At 35.8% G+C, this 24,489-nt stretch overlaps 1 protein-coding gene across 1 annotated transcript in view; it reads right to left on the reverse strand.

Annotated features, from left to right (window-relative positions):
- Window positions 1–1,654: 1,654 nt before the first annotated feature.
- Window positions 1,655–24,489, reverse strand: part of tex264b (testis expressed 264, ER-phagy receptor b) — a 41,852-nt gene continuing 19,017 nt past the window's right edge. Inside the window, exons 3-4 of the mRNA XM_039674183.2 lie at window positions 9,682–9,850; window positions 1,655–4,109 (exon numbers count right to left, since the gene is read on the reverse strand). Coding sequence (XP_039530117.2) covers window positions 3,844–4,109; window positions 9,682–9,850 — 435 coding nt within the window. The 3' untranslated portion in view covers window positions 1,655–3,843. The remainder of the gene's footprint in view (window positions 4,110–9,681; window positions 9,851–24,489) is intronic.

Genomic DNA, 24,489 nt, shown 5'->3' on the forward strand with positions numbered 1-24,489 from the left:
AAAAAAAGATGTCCGACACTATGTGTTCATTCTGTGAGTGTTCATTCCGCCCTCTATGGGCGGGTTGAGAACATGCGGGACAGACCCGACTACTGACTGTAGTCTTTAGCCTATGGCAAAAAAATCCTCAGATGACGCAAAATGACGATTTTTGCATCATCAGAGTATTTTTTTTCAGACAAAAAATACATAAATCTCTCATCTCAGGGGGATATGAGGTTGGAAAGCATGGTAATTCGAAAATACTACAGGGTTTCTACTAATACAAAGCTTAATGCTAAATCCTGAAGTATCCCTTTAAACGTTTTTTTTTTTCTTGAATTTTTTTCCATCATGCCATAAAATAGCTTGAATGTAACTCTACACCCTTGCCTCGTTTAGTATAGGCTACATAGTTCTATGAATATGCAAATTTCCCCCGCCTCTACTCACTCACACCAGCTCAGAGATCCACTCGTTGATCATCAAACATTGACGCGATCGGTTAAGGTAGTTTGTTTGACGTCAGACACCAGAGATTTCAAACTTTGTGTTTGAGACTGTCTTTGGTTCACTGTAGTTTTAAGGAAAAAACTTTAAAGTCGCCATGAAAGGGAAGTAGTGATAGTCTTTTCTTCCCTATTGTTATGTATATCCGAGTCAAACGGCTTCTCAAACAAGAACCAAAATTTTTTTTGATTTGATGGTGACTTGAATATGTGTGTCATAAAGTCTTACACCACCTCCAACAAGACTTTGAAAGAAGTGGAGGCATTTTAACTCTTGACCATGTCTGTCTGTGTGCTTTTAAAACTTCTTTAGATGTCTCAAGAGGCACTGAGGCAGTGTTGTGATGTGTTATTTTCCATCAGTGCCTATAGTATCAGCGACAATCTGGATGCATTTACGACGACACTTTGTAGTTTACTGCGAACATGCACTTCAATCTGCAGACACGACATAAATCGATCAGACCAGACAATTGTTTTGAATTTAAAGACAACACAAAGCGCTACCAGACATAATATAGAGAAGGATTTACAGTTTGTGTCTATCGGGAGGGCCATAAAGAAACAAGACATCAAAGATCTGAAGTTTATTAGAACTGGTTGATTTTTAGTTATTAGTCAATATAGGGCAAATAACCAAGGCTGTTTCTCAGGGCCTAAAACTAAAAATATTAAAAATTATTGTTGTTTAGGCTAATAGAAATAAAATATACACTCAATATACAAATAAAATATACACAAAAAATCCGTAAAATATGTTTCATTTAATTAACATGTGTTTTACCTGTATTTTGAATTTGATTGCTTTGTGTTTTAGGGGGAAACGGAAGTGTCTGAAATTATTGATAATGTCCGGGTAATAATTTAATTTCTTTACACTGTAGGCTATACAATACACAATTAAAAAAAAAAAAAAAAAAAAAAAATATATATATATATATATATATATAAACCAATGAAAATAAAATAAGGAATAAAATAAGTTTAAACTGAAATAAAAGTTCAAGTTGACATTCTAAAATTGCAAAAACAATGTATGATTTAAATATAAATAGAAATATTGACAAAAATATAATAGCAAAAATGACAGAGCACATAAAATGACTAAAATTAAAAGTAAAATGTAAAAATATAAAGGTTTATGAAGAAAGAAGAACCAGTTCTGTATGTTAAAGTCATTTATTAAGTTGCTCAACAACTAGCAGAACAAATCATTAAGAATTTAAATCAACATATTATAAACTTTATCTAAACTAACAATATATCAAGTTTGTCCTGAAGTGTGTGAACTCGCACAACCTGAAACTCTAGGATAACTAGGATAACATTCAAGATATTAACAGAGGAGCACAGTTGGTTCTATAATAAAACTTTTTTAAAGAAATTCAAAAAATGGTGAATAACACCTGAAATGTATCAATATTCATCATATAGAAAATCCCACTGTAATGGCTGAAAAAAATATACTACACTGATCAAGTGTAATTTGTACTCACTGGAGAATCAAGTATGCAAATACCATTTATATGATATCATATGAACAAATAATGATGTGCTCTAAACACCTTTAATTGCAAACTACAAATAAACTAAATCTGCTGCAATCGTCTCCCGAGCGAGGAAATGTTATCTGTCAGTTTCTGGTGCAAATAAAGATTTGGTTATGAACATATGGCTTTGATGAATGATTCAAGTCACAGAACTCTTCAGTTTCGGGAGTTTCTTTAGGTGCAAATTAGGAATTACTGAAGGAAGAAGACAGATTGTGAGGATAGAGAAGAACGCATTCGACTCAAATAATTGAAAGCTGAACATTACATGAATGATCACTAACATCAATGTCAGTTTGACTTCAGTCATTAGGAACTTATGATCAATAACAAACAAACAAACAAACAAACAACAGATTCACTAATGAAATACTAGTGAGGGTGCACTGAATGATTCAAGACATTCAGGTTACCTGGCTCAATATGTTTGTCGACAGACACAATTTTGTACCTGCCGATTCCCTTCGCAGTAGAAAACAATCAACTAAACTACTTGTCTATTTATTAATACACACACACGTAACACTTAAAGGGATGGTTCACCCAAAAATGAAAAATCTGTCATCATTTTCTCACCCTCAACTCTGTATGAGTTTCTTGGTTCTGTTGAACACAAAGGAAGATATTTTGAAGAATGACGGTAAACAAAAGGTTGATGGACCCCATTAACTCCCATAGTCTATTTTTTCCATAAACTGTTTGGTTCTAATCGTTCTTCAAAATATCTTCATTTGTGTTCAGTAGAAGAAAGAAACTCATGCAGGTTTTAAACAACTTGAGGGTGAGTAAATGATGACAGGATTTTCATTCATGGATGAACAATTGGCTTTATGCACAGCTGCACTACTTCCTGAACTTCAGCCAGCTCCTTGTTTCCTGTCTACCATTATTGGACAAACTTGATTAATTCAGGTGTGCCTGATTATTGTTGTTGTGACTACTGAGGTCAGATACAGCTGGATTAATCAGTTTGTACAATAATGGAAGACAGGAGCTGGCTGAAGTTCAGGAAGTAGTGGAGTTGTGCATAAAGCCAATTCCTTTAAAGGGACAGCACACCCAAAAATAAAAATAATGTCATTATTTCCTTAACCTTATTCTTTTTTCTGTAGTTGACAAAAGTAGGATTTCTTTAAGAAGAATTTCAACAGTTAATAGTTGACAAGCCATAAAAAGGATACAAATAAAATCCCCATAAAAGTGATTCATTTGACTCTATTCCAAGTCTTTGGAGCCACACTATAATTTTCTATGAGAAGATAAAACAAATATTCACTGATCAAAAAACAAAAAAACCCCCATAATTTTCAATTTTTTTCTAAATTTTTTCATTAATTTATTGTTGTACGTTTGCAAAGGGCAAGATTATCTTATTCCTCACCCAATCAAATGGCTTCAGAAGACTTAGACCTATAAAAAAAATGATTGTTTATTGAAATAAAGCTGAAATAAAATATGATTAAATGAAAAAATTCAACAAAAATAAAGCTAAATAGATCTATTAAAATAAATATTTCTTACAAAATAACTCGCACTTCAACAAAAATTAAGAGACAAATTTAAAATGAACATTTTAAAATACAATACTATAAATAATACTAAAATAACACTGCTTGGAAACAAGTCCTATGGACCACTTTTATGGTGCTTTTTAGAGTTTGAAAGCTGTTACGAGTATACGTAAAGATTCCGCAAAAACTAACTTGGCTTTTGAATCTACCAGAACAACGGCAGAATTTTCATCTTTGGGTGAACTATCCCTTTAAAACTAACTATATTCACATTTCCTCTTTCCATTGGCTCTCTCACTCTTCCTCAACCATCATCTCTCTGTCTTGGCCCTTGCCACTTCCTGCGAGGGCTGGAGGTGTGTGGTCACACCTGTCCGAGTCCAGATCCAGCTCCTCGAAGGAGGAGACGCTGGAGGTGTCACTTCTCTCCATGCGCTCAAAGTCCCAGTCTCGGTCTCGGTGCGAGTGTGTCCTGGTGGTGGACGGGGCAGGTGAGGTGTCCCGGCTGTCGGAGGGGGGCAGGCGGCTCACAGAACTGCACTCGCTGTGGGAATCAGCACCTGTGTGTTTACACGCACACACCAAACACAAGAGGTGATTCATTTCGCCATAGTCTCACAGAAAGCAAGCAGCACCTCAGAAAATGAAAGCATCTCCTGTAATGCTAGCATACCAAAGCGTGTATAACATCTTCGTTTCCGTGTGTTTAATAGCGATTTCAGGTTGTTTCTGCACTTGCGCTACTTGCTAATTAGCAGTTGTGATTGTGCCTGTGGAAAGGAGATGAGGAGTGTTTGGAGAACTGCATGTGTTGTCATTGGAGTGTGTGAACAAACACCTTTGAAGATAACTAGGTTTCTAAACTAGCTGCTATATAGATGTTGGGGTCTTTTAGTTGTTTTTATTATTAGGCGGTTGTTTACTGAACAATTTCAAAAGAGCTCAGCATCCCTCCATCTATGCATTCTCTTTTTTAACCTGTTTTATCATCTACTAGGAGTAAATTGTAGATCTCATTGATAAGAAAGGTAATAGCACTTGCCTTTATACATTTGTGGTATCATTTATGTGTCTAACCACCTACCAACCATTCAGAACACCCTAGCAACTGCATGACAAGATGCAAAAAACACCCTGAATATCTTAAAAAAAAAACCTCACAGCAACATGTGACATTCGTCTAGATTTTCATCATTTCTTTCCTGCACAAAAAATAACTTTGAAACACGGTTGAACCCATACTAAAAATCAGGCCAATACTTACAATCCGATAATTATAATGATCATAACCAATTATTGAGATATTAAAATTCGATACTGTTTTGTGTAATAAATAAAGAATAAAATACCTACAATTAAAGCATTTTTAAATACTACATCAGTCAGTACAATAAATATAATAAAACCAAAATAAAAATATTACTTTTAAAATTAAATTGGAAATTAGATAAATTAGATCCGAAATAAAAATAAAAAATAAATTAAAGCTACATAGAAACATAAAAAGCAAATAGCACAATTACTAACATTTACTTAGATAAAATTAAAATGAAGACTGCAAAAATAAAAATAAAGGCTAATACTAAAATAACATTGGGCCCCTTTATTCTTAATCCTACGTAAAACATTTCTTTGAAACATAGGAATATGCAAATCTCAAGCAATTTTTTTTGCAGCTATTCAATTAATCTTCTGCATCAGGAGTTTTAGACACACACAGAGTAACTGACGAACAGACAGACTAACAGATTGAGAGAGGCGAGTATCACCGAGAAGTGTGTGCACGCTCATGCTGCGTGTGAAGGAGACCCCGCACGCTCACACTCAGTGTGTCGGAGTGACAAACGTGTCAGGGCCGCCTGCGTCTCAGCGTCTCAGCTTTTTTTCTGCTTATGTCAGTGCTTCTAAGATGAAGGGATGTTTTGTGTGTCTATTAGATGACCGTTCACTAAGTGTTGTTTATCTGCCTCCTGCTCTTCCTGTCAATGTGGCATTTTGGTAGGGACGGACAGATTAGATGAAGGGGGGATAGCGAGGGATGACAGGGAACTGAGTCTGTGAAAGAGAGAGGAGTAAAGATAAAGAGATTGATGGAACAAAGTGTCCTTCAAATGCCATCAGCGTAGCGCAGGCCGCCGGAAAACTGTGACATTTTATAAATTTTGCTTCAATAACTCACAGACTACTACAAATGTGCCTGCCATCTTTTGGTATTTGTTTATGTGCATTTATTTGTGACAACACAACAGTAATAGTACTAAAAAATTTACATTTAGAATCACTGAATTATGCAATTTTAAAGGGGTCATTAACTGGCTTTTCTGGACCTGTCTGAGGTCAACTTATGATGTTCGGTTGGTTTTTGCATTCAAAAACATCAAAATGAATAAGTAATAGGCTATTTTCTACCCTAATTTTGAGCCTAGCTCAACAACGCTCTGTTTTTATGGGCGTCTCGCACTGAAGACTTGGAAGTAAACGCCCACTGCTGTGAGTGGATAACAGTTTTGCATATTATAATGAGTTTCACTCTCGATCCGGTTTGTCATCACGAGTTAGGAATCTATGTTATTTAGCTATGCGTGTAATGCGCGAATCGGTGGGCGGAGCTAAACCGGCCGTGTTGAAGTAGGCGTTGATCTTCTTCTGCGGGGGTGGTGTTTTATCCTCTTTGACGTAATAGTCCCCACTTTGAAAAACGAGTCGTTTGCTGAGCCTGGTGTCAATAAAAGCTTACAGGATATTCTTATAATATGATGACCTCTTAGATGTCGAAAGCTCAAGGCAAATTTGATTTCTCAGTTCATCACCCCTTTAAAGGTTCCAGTTTTTTGTAGAGGTCTCCTACAATAGGTTTACATGGTAAAAAAACACACTTATTTCCCCATACAATATATTGCACATAACCTAATTTCTTAAAGACTCTGAAAATGCTTCGTTGTTCGAACCCCTGCTTTCGGTGAGCCTACTCTGCTCTGATTGGTCAAACGGCATAGACTATTGTGATTGGTTTACCACTTACAGCGCGTGTCCATTTTTCATGTCAATTCGAGCCCGAGAAATAGCCTTTGCATTTAAAGCATACATTACAAAGTTGAAATATAAAAGATTCTTATTATTTAATCATACGTATTAGCCGATAACACTTTTAAGTTATTTAATTTAACTAAATAATGTGGATTTAATCTTTCAATTTAGTGTTACAACTTTTTCATTTTATAACTAGTGATACAGTTTCCCTGACCTCACAAAATCTGCCATCAGAGACCAGAGCTAAAAATCTGGTATTCATGTTAACTGATAACCAAATAAAATAGGTATTTATTTGGATTCAAAAAGAACAATTGGAAATGAAACCTAATTTGTATACATCAAAATCGTTTAACTATAAATTTCTCACAAAGTAATGCAGTCTTTTCTCAAGCGAAGAGAGAACCTTAACCGTAATTAGTCTTTTGTGATTAGAGCAATGTAAGGTGTTAAAATTCCCCTTGGTTTCCCATATCATATGCGAGAGCATTTCACAGCCCCTGCCATTTAAAGCACATTTCAGTGCAATATGCCACTTTGACAAAACTCATTTCGCAGCCGTTTCGTGAACAGCATCTTTCACCAGGGAACAGATGCTGAAAGCTTAAATCTGAGCAGCAAGGTCAGCTTCACACCACTTCAGCAAAACACAGCGATTTCTTCAGCATGACAACTAAAACATCACTCGACAACATCATTTGCGATAAAAATGCATAGCTGACACAGCGCTGAAACATGACATTAAGTAATTTTTTTTGTGAATTATTGCAATTTAACTAAATCTTCAAAAAGAGCTGACAGTGCATATTAATAATTAAACGGTCAATGAAACATCCCTCGCAATTTCGAAACACAGCGCAGACATCTGCTCGGAGACAACCAGAAGTACTTCAAAATCAAGGAATAGAAAATCTGTTTTCTTCTGTTCACATCTGTTCTCTGCACTTTGTGTCATTACAGGCACATTGCTGTCAGACTCCTGCTCATTAAAAGTTGAAAACTTCTGTAATTTTTTCAGAATACATTTGTGTGCACTAATAAATCACAAGGACGTGTTTATTTTACTACTTGGAAGACAGTTAGTCTGACAAGTGTAAAAGCCAGGGTTCCTACATATTTTCCATTTCAAAACGTACAACAGTTCTCTGTAAATATTCTTATTTTCAGTTTTTTTATTGGTTTTCTCAAAGTGATAAGTGCTTACATGATGAGAAGAAACCTAAAAAAGCTTTATAACCGGCACACTGTATATTCACATCAGTTTGATAGTGTTATTTGACGCTGAATGATCACCAAACAGCAAAGTACAGACTGATGATTGTTTGCTCCTTTGTCTGTTGCTGGTTTGAGTGGCACACACACACTCATATTCAACTAAAGATCAAAAGAGACTTATGGTAAAAGACAAAGTGCTTCGTGTAATGAAAATGTGTGCCTTTAATAATTGGGTTTGAATTTATTAAATTGTGTTCGACAATCACTAAAGGATTACTAAACTTTTGCCATGAAAACAATGCCAAGGTCATGGGTTTGAATCCCAGAAAAATGCATGAAATTTAAAAAAAAGTAGCTTGAATGCCATGCGAGTTACTTTTGATAAAAACGTCTGCCAAATGCATGTAAATATTACAAATACAGTTATCATGAAATTTTATTTTCTACTGCGGAAGAAAAAGAAAAAAAAGAAAAAAAAAGAAGACTGAATTACTATATAATGTTTTTGTCCAAACAAGTAAATGGGGTTAGAAATCACATTGGACCTTTTTGACTTCCACAGAATGAGAAAAAAAAGACAAAACAAAAAAAGAAAGAAGACAAACTGATGACATTTCTTTATTTTTGGATGAACTATCACTAACTTATTCATAAAACACTTATTAAAAACAATATTTTATTTATGTTGCTTTTATTATAAGCCAATATTGAAAATATATTGGTAACACTTTATAATGTTTTTCATTTGTCAACATTAGTTAATGCATTAACACAAACTAACAATGCAAAACAGATTTGAACATTTATTAACCTTTGTTAATGCTATAGTTAATAAAAATGTACAATATGCATTTACTAATGTTGACAGATACAACTTTTGATCTTAATTCATGTTAATCTCAACATTTACTAATCCATTATTAAGATGATTAAATAATGTGGAACTATTGTTCATTGTTACTAACTAATGTTAATAAATTGAACCTCGTTGTAAAGTGTTACCAATATATTTAGCAATATTTATTACTGATCAATACATTTTCTGATCCAGACGATTTTGTGTTGGATTCTAAAGTTATAAGCCAATAGCAACTAACTTTGCACTAGTTTTGAGGGTCTGTGTGTCCCGCTGGAGGATCAAACGTGCACTTGAACAGGACAGTAGGAATGAGACATGCTGTAAAACATATTACATTTAGACCCAATAAACCAGCAGGCTTCATATTTGTCCTTTAATCTTCCGTCTTCCCTGCTTTAATCTTCTTCCTCTCATATATTATAGTTATCATTATGTGTTTGTTTCAAGGTAACAGACTAACAGGTGTAACAGGCATCACTAGGACAGGACAGCTGGTGTGGACAACACACCCCTCACAAACAGCTCGTGTGTTTTCATATTTGCTCGGCGGTACCTCTGGGCTTTGGTCTGACCAGGCCAATATGCCATTCACACACAAACACACACACAGATTGTGTCTCATTATCACTAGAGCAGGTGTAGGTGAGTTCAGCCAATATGACACAACCACATCAAAATTCTATAAGATGGTAGTTAATGCCTATTAAAATAACGTCATGTGAAATGTCAACCCTTGATAAACTGGGCACACTAAATGTGAACTTGTTAAATGGACAATAAGCTTCTATTAGTGCTCAATAAACAGTGTTAAATCTTTGATAGGAGCCAACAAGTTTGTACTAACGTCATTGTCAAACCAAAGAAACTATCTTTGGTAGCTTACATGTCTCTTCCTGTCTAAATGGGCAGTTCTTAGCCAAAATAAGTATGTAGATAATCAAAAGTATGCCTTTGTTAAACTTGTATTCCTTTAACTGTGAGTTGCTTTAGATAAGAAAGAATCAATAGGAAAGCCATAATTAGTATACCTGTGATGTCCGTCCTCCTGTCCTCTTCAGACTCTTTTCCCAGTAACCATCTTTGGGCCTCTCTAACTTCAGGAACATAGAAATCACCCTGCCGAGCCAGCGGACTCATATAGTGGATCATCCCTCCTCGGTAGATCTCCAGAAATGGATGCGCGCATAATTTCCTTTCCTAAGAGACACACAGACAGAAAGATTAAAAAAAAAAGTGAATTAAAGTTCTTTCGATCTAAACACATATAAAAAAAAAAAACTCCAAAAGAGAATGATCCCAGCAAGTTTAGGATTTTTCTTTTATGTTTAAGAAATAAATACTTTTATTCAGCAAGGTTAAACTTCAAAAGTGACAGTAAAGACATTTATAATGCACTAAAGACGTCTATGTTAAATAAATGCTGTTCTTTTGAACTTTTTTAATGTAGTACATCATAGTTTATCATAGTCTACAATCATAGTTTTCACAAAAATGTAAAAAAAAATGTATTAATCAGCACAACTATTGGAAAAAATGTTTATTAAGCAGCAAATTAGCATATTAGAAGGATTTCTGAAGGATCATGTGACACGGAAGACTGGTGAAGAATGTAATGATGCTGAAAAATCAGCTTTGGCATGCATTACAGGGATAAATATCCATCCATCGACATCCTTAATTTGAACTCTAATAGTTAACGTGATGTATTTAATCATTTATTTCCGTTTATGCTGGGATTTATTGTGTGAAAATGGCTGACTAGCTGTTTATTATCAAAGAGAGAGAGAGAGAGAGAGATATTCAACAGAACTGTATTTGTTCACTTACTCATCCACAAAAAATACACAATTACATAGGGGTGTAACAATATATCGTGCCACAATATATCGCGATATAAAAATTCAACGTATCGTGGATAGTGACAATATATTTGGTGGATAGTCCCCCCAAAATAAAAAATACTGTGTGAGGAAAAAAATCAATTTTTTCAGAGTTTTAGTGTAAGAACCACATTAAAATACTATATATAATGTTGATTATAATGTATATAATAAAGCAATAGGGGAATATTCGTGGGTTCTGATAATGTCAAATGTCTGATGTGACCAGTAAAAAGTGGCCAACATTATTTTAAATATATTAAGTCGGTGAAAGCGTGCAAGAATATTTGTCTACAATAGTATTTTCAGCTTCAGAATTATATTTTTATTATGGTGTCACCACTGTCCTTGGGTTACAAGCACCAAGTCCAAACCTATTCATTTAAACTCACAACGTAATATCTAAGTTAGCATTTTAATTAACAGTACATTTTTGTTAACCTTTTACCATATGTCTTGGAGTATCGCAGTAATATCATATCGTGAGTTTGGTATTGTGATATGTATCGAATCGTGACATTAGGGTATCGATACACCCCTATACTTTAACATTTTCATAAAATAAATACAGTATAATATTCACATGACAGCAATAACAGAAAAAAGTGAGAGAAGGGAGAGAGAGAGAGAGCGCAAATCAAAGGAAGAGTTGAAAAGCCAAGAGCAGGTCATCCACAGACACTAAGATTAAAGATCTCTGTCCAGCCACTAACGCTTCCTCTTACCCCTTCCTATTCTCAGTTTTCACCCTAATTACTCACTGATTTTAACACTTATCCTGAACACACAAAAACACACTTCTCATCAAAGCTAGCGAAGCTTGCTTCATTTCAATCACATTTAAGGAGCCCCCAACAGAGTTGTTAAACCTCGCATCGAAACAAATCTGTCTTGTGATCTTTTCATTAAAATCTTTCGAGCACTAAATCACACTAATTGAAACAGGAATATAAAAAACAAAAAGAGGCTCACTTTGGGATGCTGAGTACATAGGGTGAATTGATCTTTATTGGGATACTTTTTGCCATTGAAATGAGTGTGGAAAAAGTGTCCCAATCAACCTGAATTCACCCTACGTACTCAGCATCCCAAAGTGAGCCTCTTTGTGTGTGTTTTTAGGGTGTATTTCTGGTTTTAAAATGCCTGTTTCAATTAGTGTGATTTAGTGCTCGTAAGATTTTAATAAAAAGATTAACAAAACTTTTATAAAAAGATCACAAGACAGATTTGTCACAATACAAGGTTTGACAACTCGTATTGAGACAAATCATTTCAAAGGTACAAAAGTCTCCCAATAAACCTGAATTCACTCTAAATTGTGGATATCAGCATCTACCAAATGCAATGCATGTAAAATAGATTTGTTGAAGGCAAACTAAATGCATCATTTTGATAACTGTATTCTTTCCAAACCCTAAAAAACCCCATTGCTAATCTGTCCTAACTGTAGCCAGCATGTGTTGCTTTCCCTTCAGGCTAGGTGTAGGTAACAGTAGTCAAATGTTACATCAATATTCATTAGGCTGATGAATATTTTAAAGTGAAGTGTTGAATATGTAAATCACAAATGGTTTGAAGTGCAAAAATATAAGATGATTGATCACCAATTGGACAGGGATTATATTTAGTTAAATTAGTTTGTAGAAATCACAAACAAAAGTCAGATAACTGCACCCCCGCAAAAAGAGACCGAGGTTAAATTAGCAGGATGTGTGTTTAGTCGTTTACGTGTACTCAAAAGAGTCTGGGACATCAGGGACGTCTCTGTTCTCCCACCATCTGTTTCTCACAGACAAAGGCTTTTAACACCTGTATGACAGTCAGGCTGTTATGTCTAATTTAATTCTGATAGATTTAAGTCTATATGACCTTTTAAAATTATACATAAAAAAACACATATTCGTTTTTACCTGAATAACTCCTCATTGCCTTGCCTTTAGCATTAGCATACATTCTGCTCCTATTTAAATCACGAACAAATTCAAAGTCTGAAAAAGCAAAAGGCCTGATCTGAACCCTCGATCTCCCCGTCACGGCGCTATTCCACATCTGACAGATGATTGACGTGTGCTGCCACGAACAAAGCTGGAGGACTGGGGCCGTAAACAGGGACAGGAGACAGAAGGGACTAGAATCTGGGGGATTACGTAACGCTATTCCCAATATCATAAACAATGTATCCATGCAATACTGTTTGAGATCCAGTCCCTCGAGACCTGAAAAAGGAAAATGCACAGATGAGCAAACTTAAATGTCTGTTGAGTTATTGATTCAAACTAAAATTGGGCCGTTTGTTTGTGCAAGGATACACTTAAAAAAAAGGTCGGCTAATTTATCTTTATTAGAAGTTTTGGCTTTTTTAAAAGTCTAGTACAACTTAAAAATGCTGATGCGTAATCCATACGTGTATTGTCTTGGTCTCCCTAGTGAGATTTTCTAATTGGTTTATGGCTGAACTATTGATTCTAGATAATTAACCAGCTCACAGTCTCATGTGACACTCTGCAATCAAAATAAAGCTGAAGGGCAAGAAGTTTCATATCCACCATCATTATATAATCAATAGTCTTTCCCTCAAAGAATCAGCTATTGTTCCAATGTTTTACATTTACCTACTAATGCAGGCCTACAGAGTTATCATCCCCTTTAGAGGTCTGGGTTTGTATTTCATATTCCAAAACTCCACAATAAGGAGTTGAGCCAAACCAATCAACCTAAATATATAAATTCAAAGCCAAAAAAACTGTCTGAAAACTGGGGAAAATACAAAGGTTTAAGACTTTACCTCTCAGCATTAGTAGATCTTTCATTAGTTCTTTCATTAGTTTATGGCTTTAGCTCTTTCATTCCGTTATAATACTTTTATCAAAATCTGAACAATCATAAAAAATATATTACACTTTGGAAAACTTGAATGGCATTTTAACTTTCCGAAACCTACTGCCGTCAACTACTTCAGCACTGTAGTACAAAGCAAATGTGATTTAAAGGAATAGTTCATCCCAAAAAGAAAATTCAGTTTTTATTTTAATCACCTCATTCCAAACCATATACTTTCTTTCTTTTGCGGAGAGCACAAAGAGGAGATTTTTAAACAATACTAGGCTAATATTTGAAAGAAATATTATAAGGCTAATATTAAATATAAGGCTTATATTAATATAAGGCTAAATATTAAATAAGGCTAATATTTGAAAGAATAGTAACTCTTTTTTTTGTATACCAAATGAGAACCGAGTCTGTCAAGCTCCAAAAAAAAAAAAACACAGCATAAAAGAGCCATTAAATGATCATAAAAGTAGTCCATATACCTATTAAGTCATTAAAATTTTGGTAATTAGCTATAGTGGTAAGTCTGTATATGACTTAAATTCAACTGTTGACTGATACTACAAGGTGAGATATGGGATATCCATGTTTAAAAACAATGTAGATAACAAAATTAATGACACAGGAGAATGTAGAAAAAAATAGAGAAGCAAAAAGGCTCCATTGCAAACTCTAAGAAAAGAAAACAGATGGAGAGGAAAAGAAGAGGAATGGCTGCGGTAAGCCAGAGATGAAGATGAAAAGCTGTCAGAATTTCTCATCCAAATTCAAGAGGAAAGGTTCCATCTCACACTGCTCTTCTTCTCTGTATATCCTTTTAATTAACGTTCCCTCATATAGATTCAGTCTCGCTAGACTCACAGAAATAGAGAGAGAAAAACGGGGCATGGAAATGCCTTTCGCTTTTCTTCTTCTCAAGGGTAGCAGAGGGTGTGATAAGCATTGCGTTTCTACACTATGAAAAGGATCTTGAACTCTGAGATCTGTTTATAGGCTTTCATTCATTCAAAGAATCACAGAAATTCTGATCTGGATGGAGTAATGTGATAGTACTTTGATACATATGACAAACTCAGACATTATCTCTTTAATATCTCCACTGCTTCCCATCGAAAACAAAGAGATTGAATGGAGATTAAATCCTGTTGTTTTTCTGAGAAACAGAACCTAGCAATCTCAAATGTTACCAACATCTGTAAGTCAAAGATCTAAAAAAAAAAACCTAAAAACTAAAAATGTCTCATCAAATACGTCCACTAAATTCCAATTAAATATTTTTTTAACACTTAATGTCTTTACTGTCACTTTTGATCACCTGACTGCTTTATTGCTGTAGAAAAGTAACAATTTCTTTAAATGATTCTTTAAAAATGGTAGTGTAAATTAGTCTCTTGAGCTAAAAAGAGGAACCTCACAGCAATAAATGTTTTCTCTTGCTGAACTTGATTGTGCAACCAGATTACCATTTTCACAGATCACACATTTACCCTGCAGCAAAAAAAAAAAAAAAAAAAAGATTACCTAAATAATAATACCTAAATAACAAAATGCCATATTGCTCCTTCAAGGAGAAAGACTCTTTTATAGTGATGAACCTGGCATAAAATACCCCCACTATCTTCAGTGTCTCCAGGGATGGCATATCTCAGGAGAGAATATAGATAAGACGTGGAGAGAGACTCCATGCTATTTACAAAAAGTGACAAGGAGAAAAGGCCCCTGCAGTGACTGCTGGAGAAGCCCATCAAATATTTGGCTTGGTGATTGAGTAGCTTTAAGATTGTCTGGGACGTCCCTCCATTGCAATTCAAACTGGCCCTGCATTTCAAGGTGTTGTTTTTCTTCTGCAAAGGAAACATCAATAGTGTGTACAGGGTATGTTAAAACCAGTTATTAAAAATTGTTGTGATGTTTTATACATATATATATCATTACTTATTTTTTATTCCTTACAAGGGAACAAATATTGATAACAAAAAGGTACCAAAATCTCTCTCAAACACAAACAGAAAGTAAAAAAGGAAACAGAAGGTCAATCTGGCTACCACCACCAACAGAGAATGCCTGTGAGAAATAAAACATTATTGATGTATTTATATAACTTTATTTCTCTCACACGCCACAGGTTTTCATGTGAGAACGGATGAGTGTTTTCTTTTTTTTTTTTTTGGTAAGTTCCTTGCCTGGGGGATAAACATCTGATAGAACGTCAGTTTGGAAAGGAAAACCCTTTCCAAAAATACACAGCATGCTTTTAGAAAAATAAACAAAAGTTTTTAGGATAAATTTAGGACTAGAGAAGACCTCATGGCCCAATGTACAAATGTACTGTTTCTAAACAGTTTGGTTGTCACTAGCATCTCGCACACACATACAACGCCATGCTTTGTCATGGGCAACCACAGTGCATTCATTGTGGGCTGAAAGTGCTACAAAGACATGAATGTGCCAAAAAGCACCAAACCACACATCTATGAAAAAGATCAGCACGTTTCTGAAGTGCTGATTCTGGAACAGTTCATGTCTTTGTTATTAAAAATCAATTATGTAGTTAGGTGATCCCCTAATCTTCCATACTTGGTGGATTTGTTGCCGTTTGAGATGAATAGTCTAATCATGTTTAAACTGTTTTGCAGAACTAATATCTTTCCTCTGTGACGGAGATTCCCAGTGGTGGTATCCATCTGAAGTAAAAATCTCAAAGATCAATCAGAAAGAAATCTATCAGATATCCAGTAATTAGTGGTGCTCGATAAGGCTTAAAGGAATAGTTCAGCCAAAAATAAAAATTCTGTCATTAGTTACTCACCCTAATGTTGCTCTAAACCCGTAATGCTTTCATTCATCTTCGGAACAGAAACCAATAATCTCTTGAGTAAGTTCTGTACTCTCCATTGACAGCAACGCAACTACCACTAAATCATCAAAAAGTTTATAAACAGACTGTAAAACTAATCCATATGAATTAAGTGGTTTAGTCCAAATTTAAAGAAGAATGAACAGATTTAATTTAGGCGTTTATTTACATATAAGCATTGATCAGTGAACATAAACAGAAGCTCAACCAAACCTGCTTGACGGTTGAGAACAAAACTCATTGGTTCTTGCTGAAGCTCAAACGTGCTGCGTAACCTCTGACATGCTTGTCTACAACTAGACCATTAAAGAACTCAAACAAAACTTGCGGCTTGATGCATTTATTTACGGGTTGAGCAGAGAGGCTCATTCTCTTTTCCTTTTCCAGTCTGTTCCAACCGCATTTTCTTTGCTTTTTCTATCGTTGAGTATCACATCTGAAATGCGCTTAAGTGTCTTCGTGCTTCACGTAGGGATTTGGAGACTCTATCATCCACACATTTATATCTTCAAGACTGGACTATTGTAACGTGGTATATTTGGGACTCTCTCAGTGATTGCTGAACTGATTGCAGCTGGTTCAAAACGCCGCTGCTAGACTTTTCACCAGCTCGAGAAAGAGTGATAGCATCACCCCAATTCTAAAATCGCTTCGGAATCAGATTTCGGATCGATTTTAAGATCTTTTTAAAATTTTAAATGATCTGGCACCCTCTTACCTATCAGCCAGCAAAGAATCTGAGATCAGCAGATAAATTATTGCTCCAGGTGCCGTGGTCCAGACTCAAGTGGAAAGGTGACCGAGCGTTTTCGATAGCTGGGCCTAGGCTATGTAATAATTTACCGCTCGCCATCCGCTCAATCCCCACGTTGCATTTCTTTAAAACGGCACTGAAAAAGCACTTTTATAGCTTGGCATTTACCTCCGACCCAAGAGAGACCTAAATATTTTAATTTTATGTTGTTGTGTTCTGTATCCTTTCTGTTTGGTTTTATTGTTGGAATTGTACAGCACTTTGGGCTGCTCTTGAGGCAGTAGAAATGTGCTATATAAGAAACTAAACTAAACTAAACTTCATGTTGTGGTTGACGTGTGTGACGTCGTTGCCATAAAGCATGTCGTGATTCTCGCGAGATTTGTCGGGGGCGCTCCTCTCAAACTTGCATTGCTGGTTTTTCCAGCGGCGTCCCCTTCAAGCTTTACCACCAGGATGACTCGCCCTACTTTGAGTTTGTTTACCACCGAAATGACTTTGAAGCTGTTATATGAAGGTACAATTCTTGCATAGTGTGCCTTTTAAAATTTAAATATTTAATGTATTTTAAGATGTACCATCACAGTCAACCTCACAGTCTAAACCAGTATTTAGTTTCTCCGGACACATCATATCCTAATATTCCTCAATAGACAGCTGCTGTCCAGGGGAACTCTTCTCTTTCAACACCTGCTCTTGTCCTCCTCCTTTAATGACAGTAATCTACAGGATTATGGGGTGGACAACTGTCAGACGTCACTGTAAATACGGGGGACAGACAGCAAGTGTGTCTTTACCAGCGGTAGACAACCATCACCATTATCTGCCAATCTCTAAAAATAATATATTTAACCGTCTTGGACTCTCATATCTTGACTTGTAGAAAAAAATCCAAAGTAAGGTTTTCTGCTAAAAAATGTATCATTATTTTGACAAAACAGATAGAAAATACATTTATTTGGAGAAAAATTACTTTATGCTACAGTTTAACAGATGAACTAGTCTACATTTTTAGAAGACAATGCAATGTTTTGTTGGTGGTTGCCATAAGTGGTCGAAGGGTCCAATCACTTAGAGGTATTCAGGTTAGGGATTAGTTAAATTCCCAAACTTTAAGTATGAGGAATAATAAAAGTGATGATTGCTTAACAAATAGGAATTAGGGATGCACAATATATCGGACACCATCTCGTCTGATATATGTTCGTTTTTAATGTTATTGTTATCGGTCCGATAAGAAGATTTGGCTGATATCTTAAAGCCAATAAATAATGGATTCTTTCCTTTAGCTAAGACACTTCTTATGCGCACTGATGGTTTTGAATGGCTTGAAATACATTTTTTTCCCCATTTGATTTATATTGAAGTGCTTGGGATGTCTTTTAATGACTTTTGTTTTGTAATCAGGCTCTCAAAACCAATATAAAAATTTGGATTTATCGGCCAATATATCGTTATTGGCTTTCAAATATAAAGAATTAGGCCTATCAGGTATTGAAAATGTCGCATCCCTTTTAGGAATATATCAGATTTGACGTATCACACAAACAACATGGAATACATTTCTCTCAGTCCTTTCTTTAGCACAAGTCGATGCTTTAACATCACAAAGACTCCATTAGAAAATTTTTGACTTTGATCACAAACAACTTTGTTCGAAGAAACTTGCTTTCTCAGATTAGTGAGGCCTATTTGCGCTGGCTAAATACTTTCCTTGTAAATCACTGACCCGAGTGATGTGTCAGTGTTCGGTCTTTTGTCAAAGCCATTTCCTTAAGCTAAATGGTTCTGGTCCTCCTCTGAGCTCCCCTGAGCTCCTGAGACTGCAAACTCACAGTCCACTGCCCCTAAATTTCATTACAGGTCTGGTCGAAAATCCCTTGGCAGGAAACAAGAAGGAAAGCTGAAATTTGCATGCGTTATCTTGAAGGAGAAGTCCACTGGTTTGGCAGGGTCCCCTTTGTCATTTCTTTAAAAAAAAGGAGAACATGCGACTACTCTAATAGTGAAAAATGGGCAGTATGACTAAGGAACGATTGAGAAATGTCTGTGTTTCAGACCATCAATAAAGAGACAATTTCTTATTTGCTGGGAAATGGTAGAATCACTCTCCGTGATGAATGTAACAACCCAGAAGCTCTAAGGGACAACGAAAATAATCCAAGAGAAGGTAAAACACAGGTGTTCATATTTCACATAGGACAAGATAAAAGTAAATTTTAGGAAACAGACTGAAAGAAGAGATCTTCCATGGTGGTACCTTATCATTATGTTGTCCACAATCTTCCCAAAGTGTGCATCAAACTTCTGACATTTTACTGTAAGAGACTCTAGCAATTTTATGCTGCACAAGATAGTGGATAGCCAATAATAGGCTACTGAAATCTTTGCTCATTTTCATGAAGGCGACTTCATGAACTATCTCACTTTCACAACCTCCAAAGATAAAAGTTATAAATGAGACAAGAGAATCTAAGCCATGTGAAACTCCATGGTTACCAAGGAAACGTACGGAAAGATTTCCATGGAGATTAGATCCTTTGATATTCCAAAGAGAAAAGGAATGGGAGAGAGGGAAGCATCCAAAGACATGGATCTGATGAGAAAATCCATCATTAGGGAGTTTTTTTTTTTTTATCTGAGAGAGAGAAAGACGAGGAATCCCAATCAGTGCATATCATTACTGAGCGATTCCAGTCTCCAACATGGGCTCCTCAAACTCACAATAGCCTACATTTCTAATGGGGAAGCCCTCCAATTAACCCCAGCAATTAAATTTCTCTTAACTAAAGATGAAAGACAGCTACCTCAAAGTTGCTTTGACTTGGATCTAAAAACCAGTTTTGTTATTTTTCGCTCAATAGAAAGGTCAGATTTTGAGAAAAGGAAGGCTAGACATAGACATGAAAGATCACCGTGACCTTACCGAGACAAAACAAAGCTAAGAAACTTAAAGTCAACTTTCACAAACCCACATGTTTTATAAACTTTGATGATACAAGAAACAACTAGAAGGCTTTGAATTAGAAGACATTAAAGACATTAATAAAAAAAAAGAAGAAGAAGGGACATTGTAATCTTGGAAGTTAATCAGTATGTCTGGAAAATGCCTTTGTTGAAAATAAATAAATATATACCTATTCACCCTTTATAGGGGATTGTTGCACTGCTTACTAATGATTTGTTTACTACTTTTAAACAATTATAGTTCCTTTTTCTATCATCTCTGAGACCAGAAACACAAATTGGATATTATTATTGACACTACCGTTCAAAAGCAAGATTTTTTTTTATAGTTTTTGAAAAATGTCTCTAATGCTTATCTGCATTTATTTAATCAAATATACTGTAAAACAGTAATATTGTGAAATATTTTTATAATTTTAAATAACTGTTTTATATTTGAATATATTTTAAAATGCAATTTATTCCTGTGATCAAAGCTTTCAGCATCGTTACTCCAGTCTTCAGTGTCACATGATCCTTCTGAAATCATTCTAATATGCTGAATTGCTGCTCAAGAAACATTTATTATTATTATCATCAATGTTTTAAACAGTTGTGCAGTATTTTTGTGTAAACCGCGATTAAAAAAATTCATGATTCTCTGACAAATAGAAAGTTCAAAATAGAAATCTTTTATAGAGCTGTAAATGCCTTGCCTTAACATACACTTTCAAAAAATTTTATGTATCTTAACTGTATAATTATTTTTTTTTAAACAAAAAATGTATCAATTTAACATTTGATAAATTTTTTTTCCATTTAAAAAATGTCTGACCCAAAACATTTGAAATGTAAAACAATTTGATTTTAGCTAAGTTTCTCGGCAAGATTTCCTCCAAACTGTTACAAACTGACCTGGCCATAGAAGAAGAATCATGCTAATGCAATGCCAAGGATGCAACAAATTTGTTATACGCAACAGAAACAGTTAGGCCGTGTGTCCACCAAAGAGTTTTTTCATTTGCCTGGCGTATGTTTTCAATTGTTTTCAATGGGAGTGCTGCGTTTAACGAGGCGCTGAACGTTTTTTTCACACTGAAGCGTGGAGCGCCCAGCATTTTTTACAGGTAACTTTGGATAAAACGCTGCGCTCATCACTGTCATTTTTTACCCAGCCGTCAAATCACAGTGGAGGAGGGGCGGGACTAATACCATACTGACCAACAGCCACAACATTCTTTCTGTATAACGACATCAACCAGCAGAGCTAACCGAAAATGTATGAAAAAAAGTTTTTTAGTATGAAACCAATTATCTGCGAAATCAGTTACAAGTAAACTGTGCTGCGGCTTTCTGTATCATAGCAACGAAACGTCTCAACGGAAAAAAACGCTGCACTGCCAAAGCGCTCTCAAGCGTCCAAAGCTTGGCGTCTTCAGCCGGACACACTTTGGTGGACACACAGCCTAAAGATTGCCTAAAACAGTATAGAATCCCTATTAAGGTCTAATAAGCAATACATGAATAAAAAGTTTAATTTTAATATTTTGTACTAATGTGGAAGGTGATTGGGAACACAAAGTCATCCCAAAATCCTCTTAGCTCTTCAAAACGTTTGTACAAGAATCCGGTCAACACTCTAGAGGTGTGACTGATCAACCGGGATTTGGCTAAAGGAAACCAGAGGTAGAAAGTGCACGAATGATAAACACAGAGGCTGAACAAGCTGAAACCAGTCTATACAACACGCCAAGAACACCTAGTTCATTTTCACCCCATGGGTCAGAGTAATTTCATTTACACCTCAATGACCCCCCGACACACACACAATCCCTCCAACACGCACTCCCCCAGCCACAGCTTGACTGCCTCCAGCATGCCATTATAAGACATATCAGCAAGCTCGTTTCATCTTCTCACCTCACACTGGTACATAACCAAAAACACATTCATCTAGCATTAAATATTTAAGCTAATCAAAAGCTTTGAGTCTCTCTATGACATCTACTTCCACATTCAGATGCTGCAGATGCTACGAACACAAATCCTCTTTAATTCAGGGTTGATCATGTGTCCTGCAATTGCTGATGGGAGATTACTGGTCTTATGAGTCGACTCTCTAAGGTCCTGAATTATAACACTTCTTTCAGCTTGACTGAAACACCCACACCCCTTGAGGGAAGCCGAACAAAAAAGCCCCCAGCTTTGAGTTTAGAAAAAAAAAAATTAAATCTATACCTAGTAATTTAATGCATGATGATAACAACGACATCAAGCATCTTAGATCTTCAAAAACACAAAAAAACAAAAATAATTTTTAGCTTCACAACCATGCAAATATCACCCTGTCCCCTCCCTTCGTGTAGTAATTTCGGATTCATCTTATCTTAATTCTCAGCCACTTTCGCACAGAGGGCTGATCAATCATATTCAAATGTGACATTTACCTCCCGCAAATGTTCCTGGACTCCCCCAGGCTCTGGGACAAAAGTCATGTTTGAACTGCTGGAACGGAACAGGCCAGGCGGAGGGACGTGTTGGCGTCTCTCTTGTGGCCTGACCACACACCCGCCACACGCCAATGTCTCATATCGCACAGTCCCGGCAGGTATGTGTGTGCGCACACACATACACTGCAGCTCTCTTCCCAAGTTTGCCAGGAACTTTTTTCTTTTACATATTGATTTCTCAACTTTTCCTAGATTTTTAAGTACATCTGACATAAGTGAATGTGAGAGATTTGGAGATAACTATCTTATTCCCTTTATTAGACTCTTCCACTTTAAAGGTATAGAGTTGGCTATACTTAGCCTGGATGTCAGGCGAACTTAGTCCCGCCATAGGCTATACTATCAAAATGTCAATAATATATGCAATACCTGTAGACAATACACTATTGTTCAAAAGTTTGGGGCCAGTTGTTTTTTGTTTTTTTTTAAATAAATTTCTTTTATTAAAAAAAATTACAAATTAAATTTCATTTCTGTTTTTTTAATACATTTATATTTTATTCAGCAAGGATGCATTAAATTGATTAAAAGTGACAGGAAAGACATTTGCAGTGTTAAATTAGATTTCAGGAGTCAACATTTGGTTTTCAAAATCCAGGGGGTTTGTGCGGGGACCGTTCGGTGCGACAGGGGGGTTCGCTTTAGGGTTGAGCTTTCAACTGGGGTACAGGTTGGCAGGTTAAGATGACAAACGGGTTAAAATTGTATAAGGTGTGTGGATTGTGTGAATATAATGCATTTAATGCAAGATCTGGCAACTGGTCAAAATTAGACAAACATATTGGTCCGATTATTCATTTTCGGGAGTTTGGGCCATGCAAATTACTGTTTCCCGAGAGAAATACCAAACCGGGAGGGGTCCGGGAGATAAAAACGGGAGAAACCCGGGGAAAATGGGAATGTTGACAGGTATGCCCTGAAGTCCTAATGTCTCATGAGAAATCTCTGTGCAATATAACGTTAAAATTCTATTTTAAAATGTGAACATCCAATACCAATTAGCAATTTGAAACCACACACACACGGTTCACTATATTTGTGAGGACTCTACATAGACTTAATGGTTTTTATACAGTACAAACTCTGTATATTCTGTCCCCTTACACTAATCCTACCCATCACACAAAACCTCCAGCATTTTTACATTTTCAAAAATGTATAACCATGGTATATTAATATGGTAATCATTGAGTGCCATGGTACAACCACAATAGTTTTCTGTAAGGGTAAAAAGCCCATCTGCCTGATTTAAATATCCAGTGCTCTAGAGTAATGAGTGTTAATGATTCAGCAAGGAATATAAGGTGACAGAGGAAGTAAACTAATGAATATTTCATGACACGGGGGGAACAGCGAAGCCACGGGTGGTGACAAAGAATAGAAAACAAACAAACGATTCAAAGCACAAATTAGAAATAAGTGTCGCTGTCTGCACCTGGAAGCAAACTATAAAAATACATTACTCTCGTGATGTGTGTGTGTGTGTGTGTGTTATGTCTTCTCAGTCACATTAGACAGTCTAGTCATGGGTCACAATCAGCTTTGGCTTGTGCTGAGGAAGGCCATATGGCTGAGTGGGCAGTGGAGCGTCTAGAGGGAAACACACAAACACTGGCAGCGGTAAAGGCCAGCAATGTCAATACACACAGAATACATACACACCTACTACCCAGTCAACCTTTCAGGTTTTCCATGCATCCGTCTGTGCCCTTTACCAGCAATGATCTTGGCTTAGGCCTGCAGGGTGCCCAAAAATGCCCTCAAGTCCAACAGCTGTGCAGCCGTCTCTGCGGATGCTGAGGGCACCTCTAACAATCTTGTGAACAGCATCCTTACAACTCAACAGACACTTTCTGTCAGAATAAACAGGATTATTGAATAACTACTAAACAACGGGACAAAGCCTTTTTAAAATTATATTACTATGATATACAATAGTATGAAATTAGATTTCAGTAAAAACAGTTTTGACTGGAAAATTTTAAATAAGACATACCATTTTTGATTTTAAGTTTTAAATATAAAAATAAGTAAATGCATAAATAAATTATTTATAAATA

Source organism: Pimephales promelas, chromosome 21 (assembly GCF_988280905.1).
Source record: "Pimephales promelas chromosome 21, fPimPro1.hap1.1, whole genome shotgun sequence".
NCBI classification, from domain to species: Eukaryota; Metazoa; Chordata; class Actinopteri; order Cypriniformes; family Leuciscidae; genus Pimephales; species Pimephales promelas.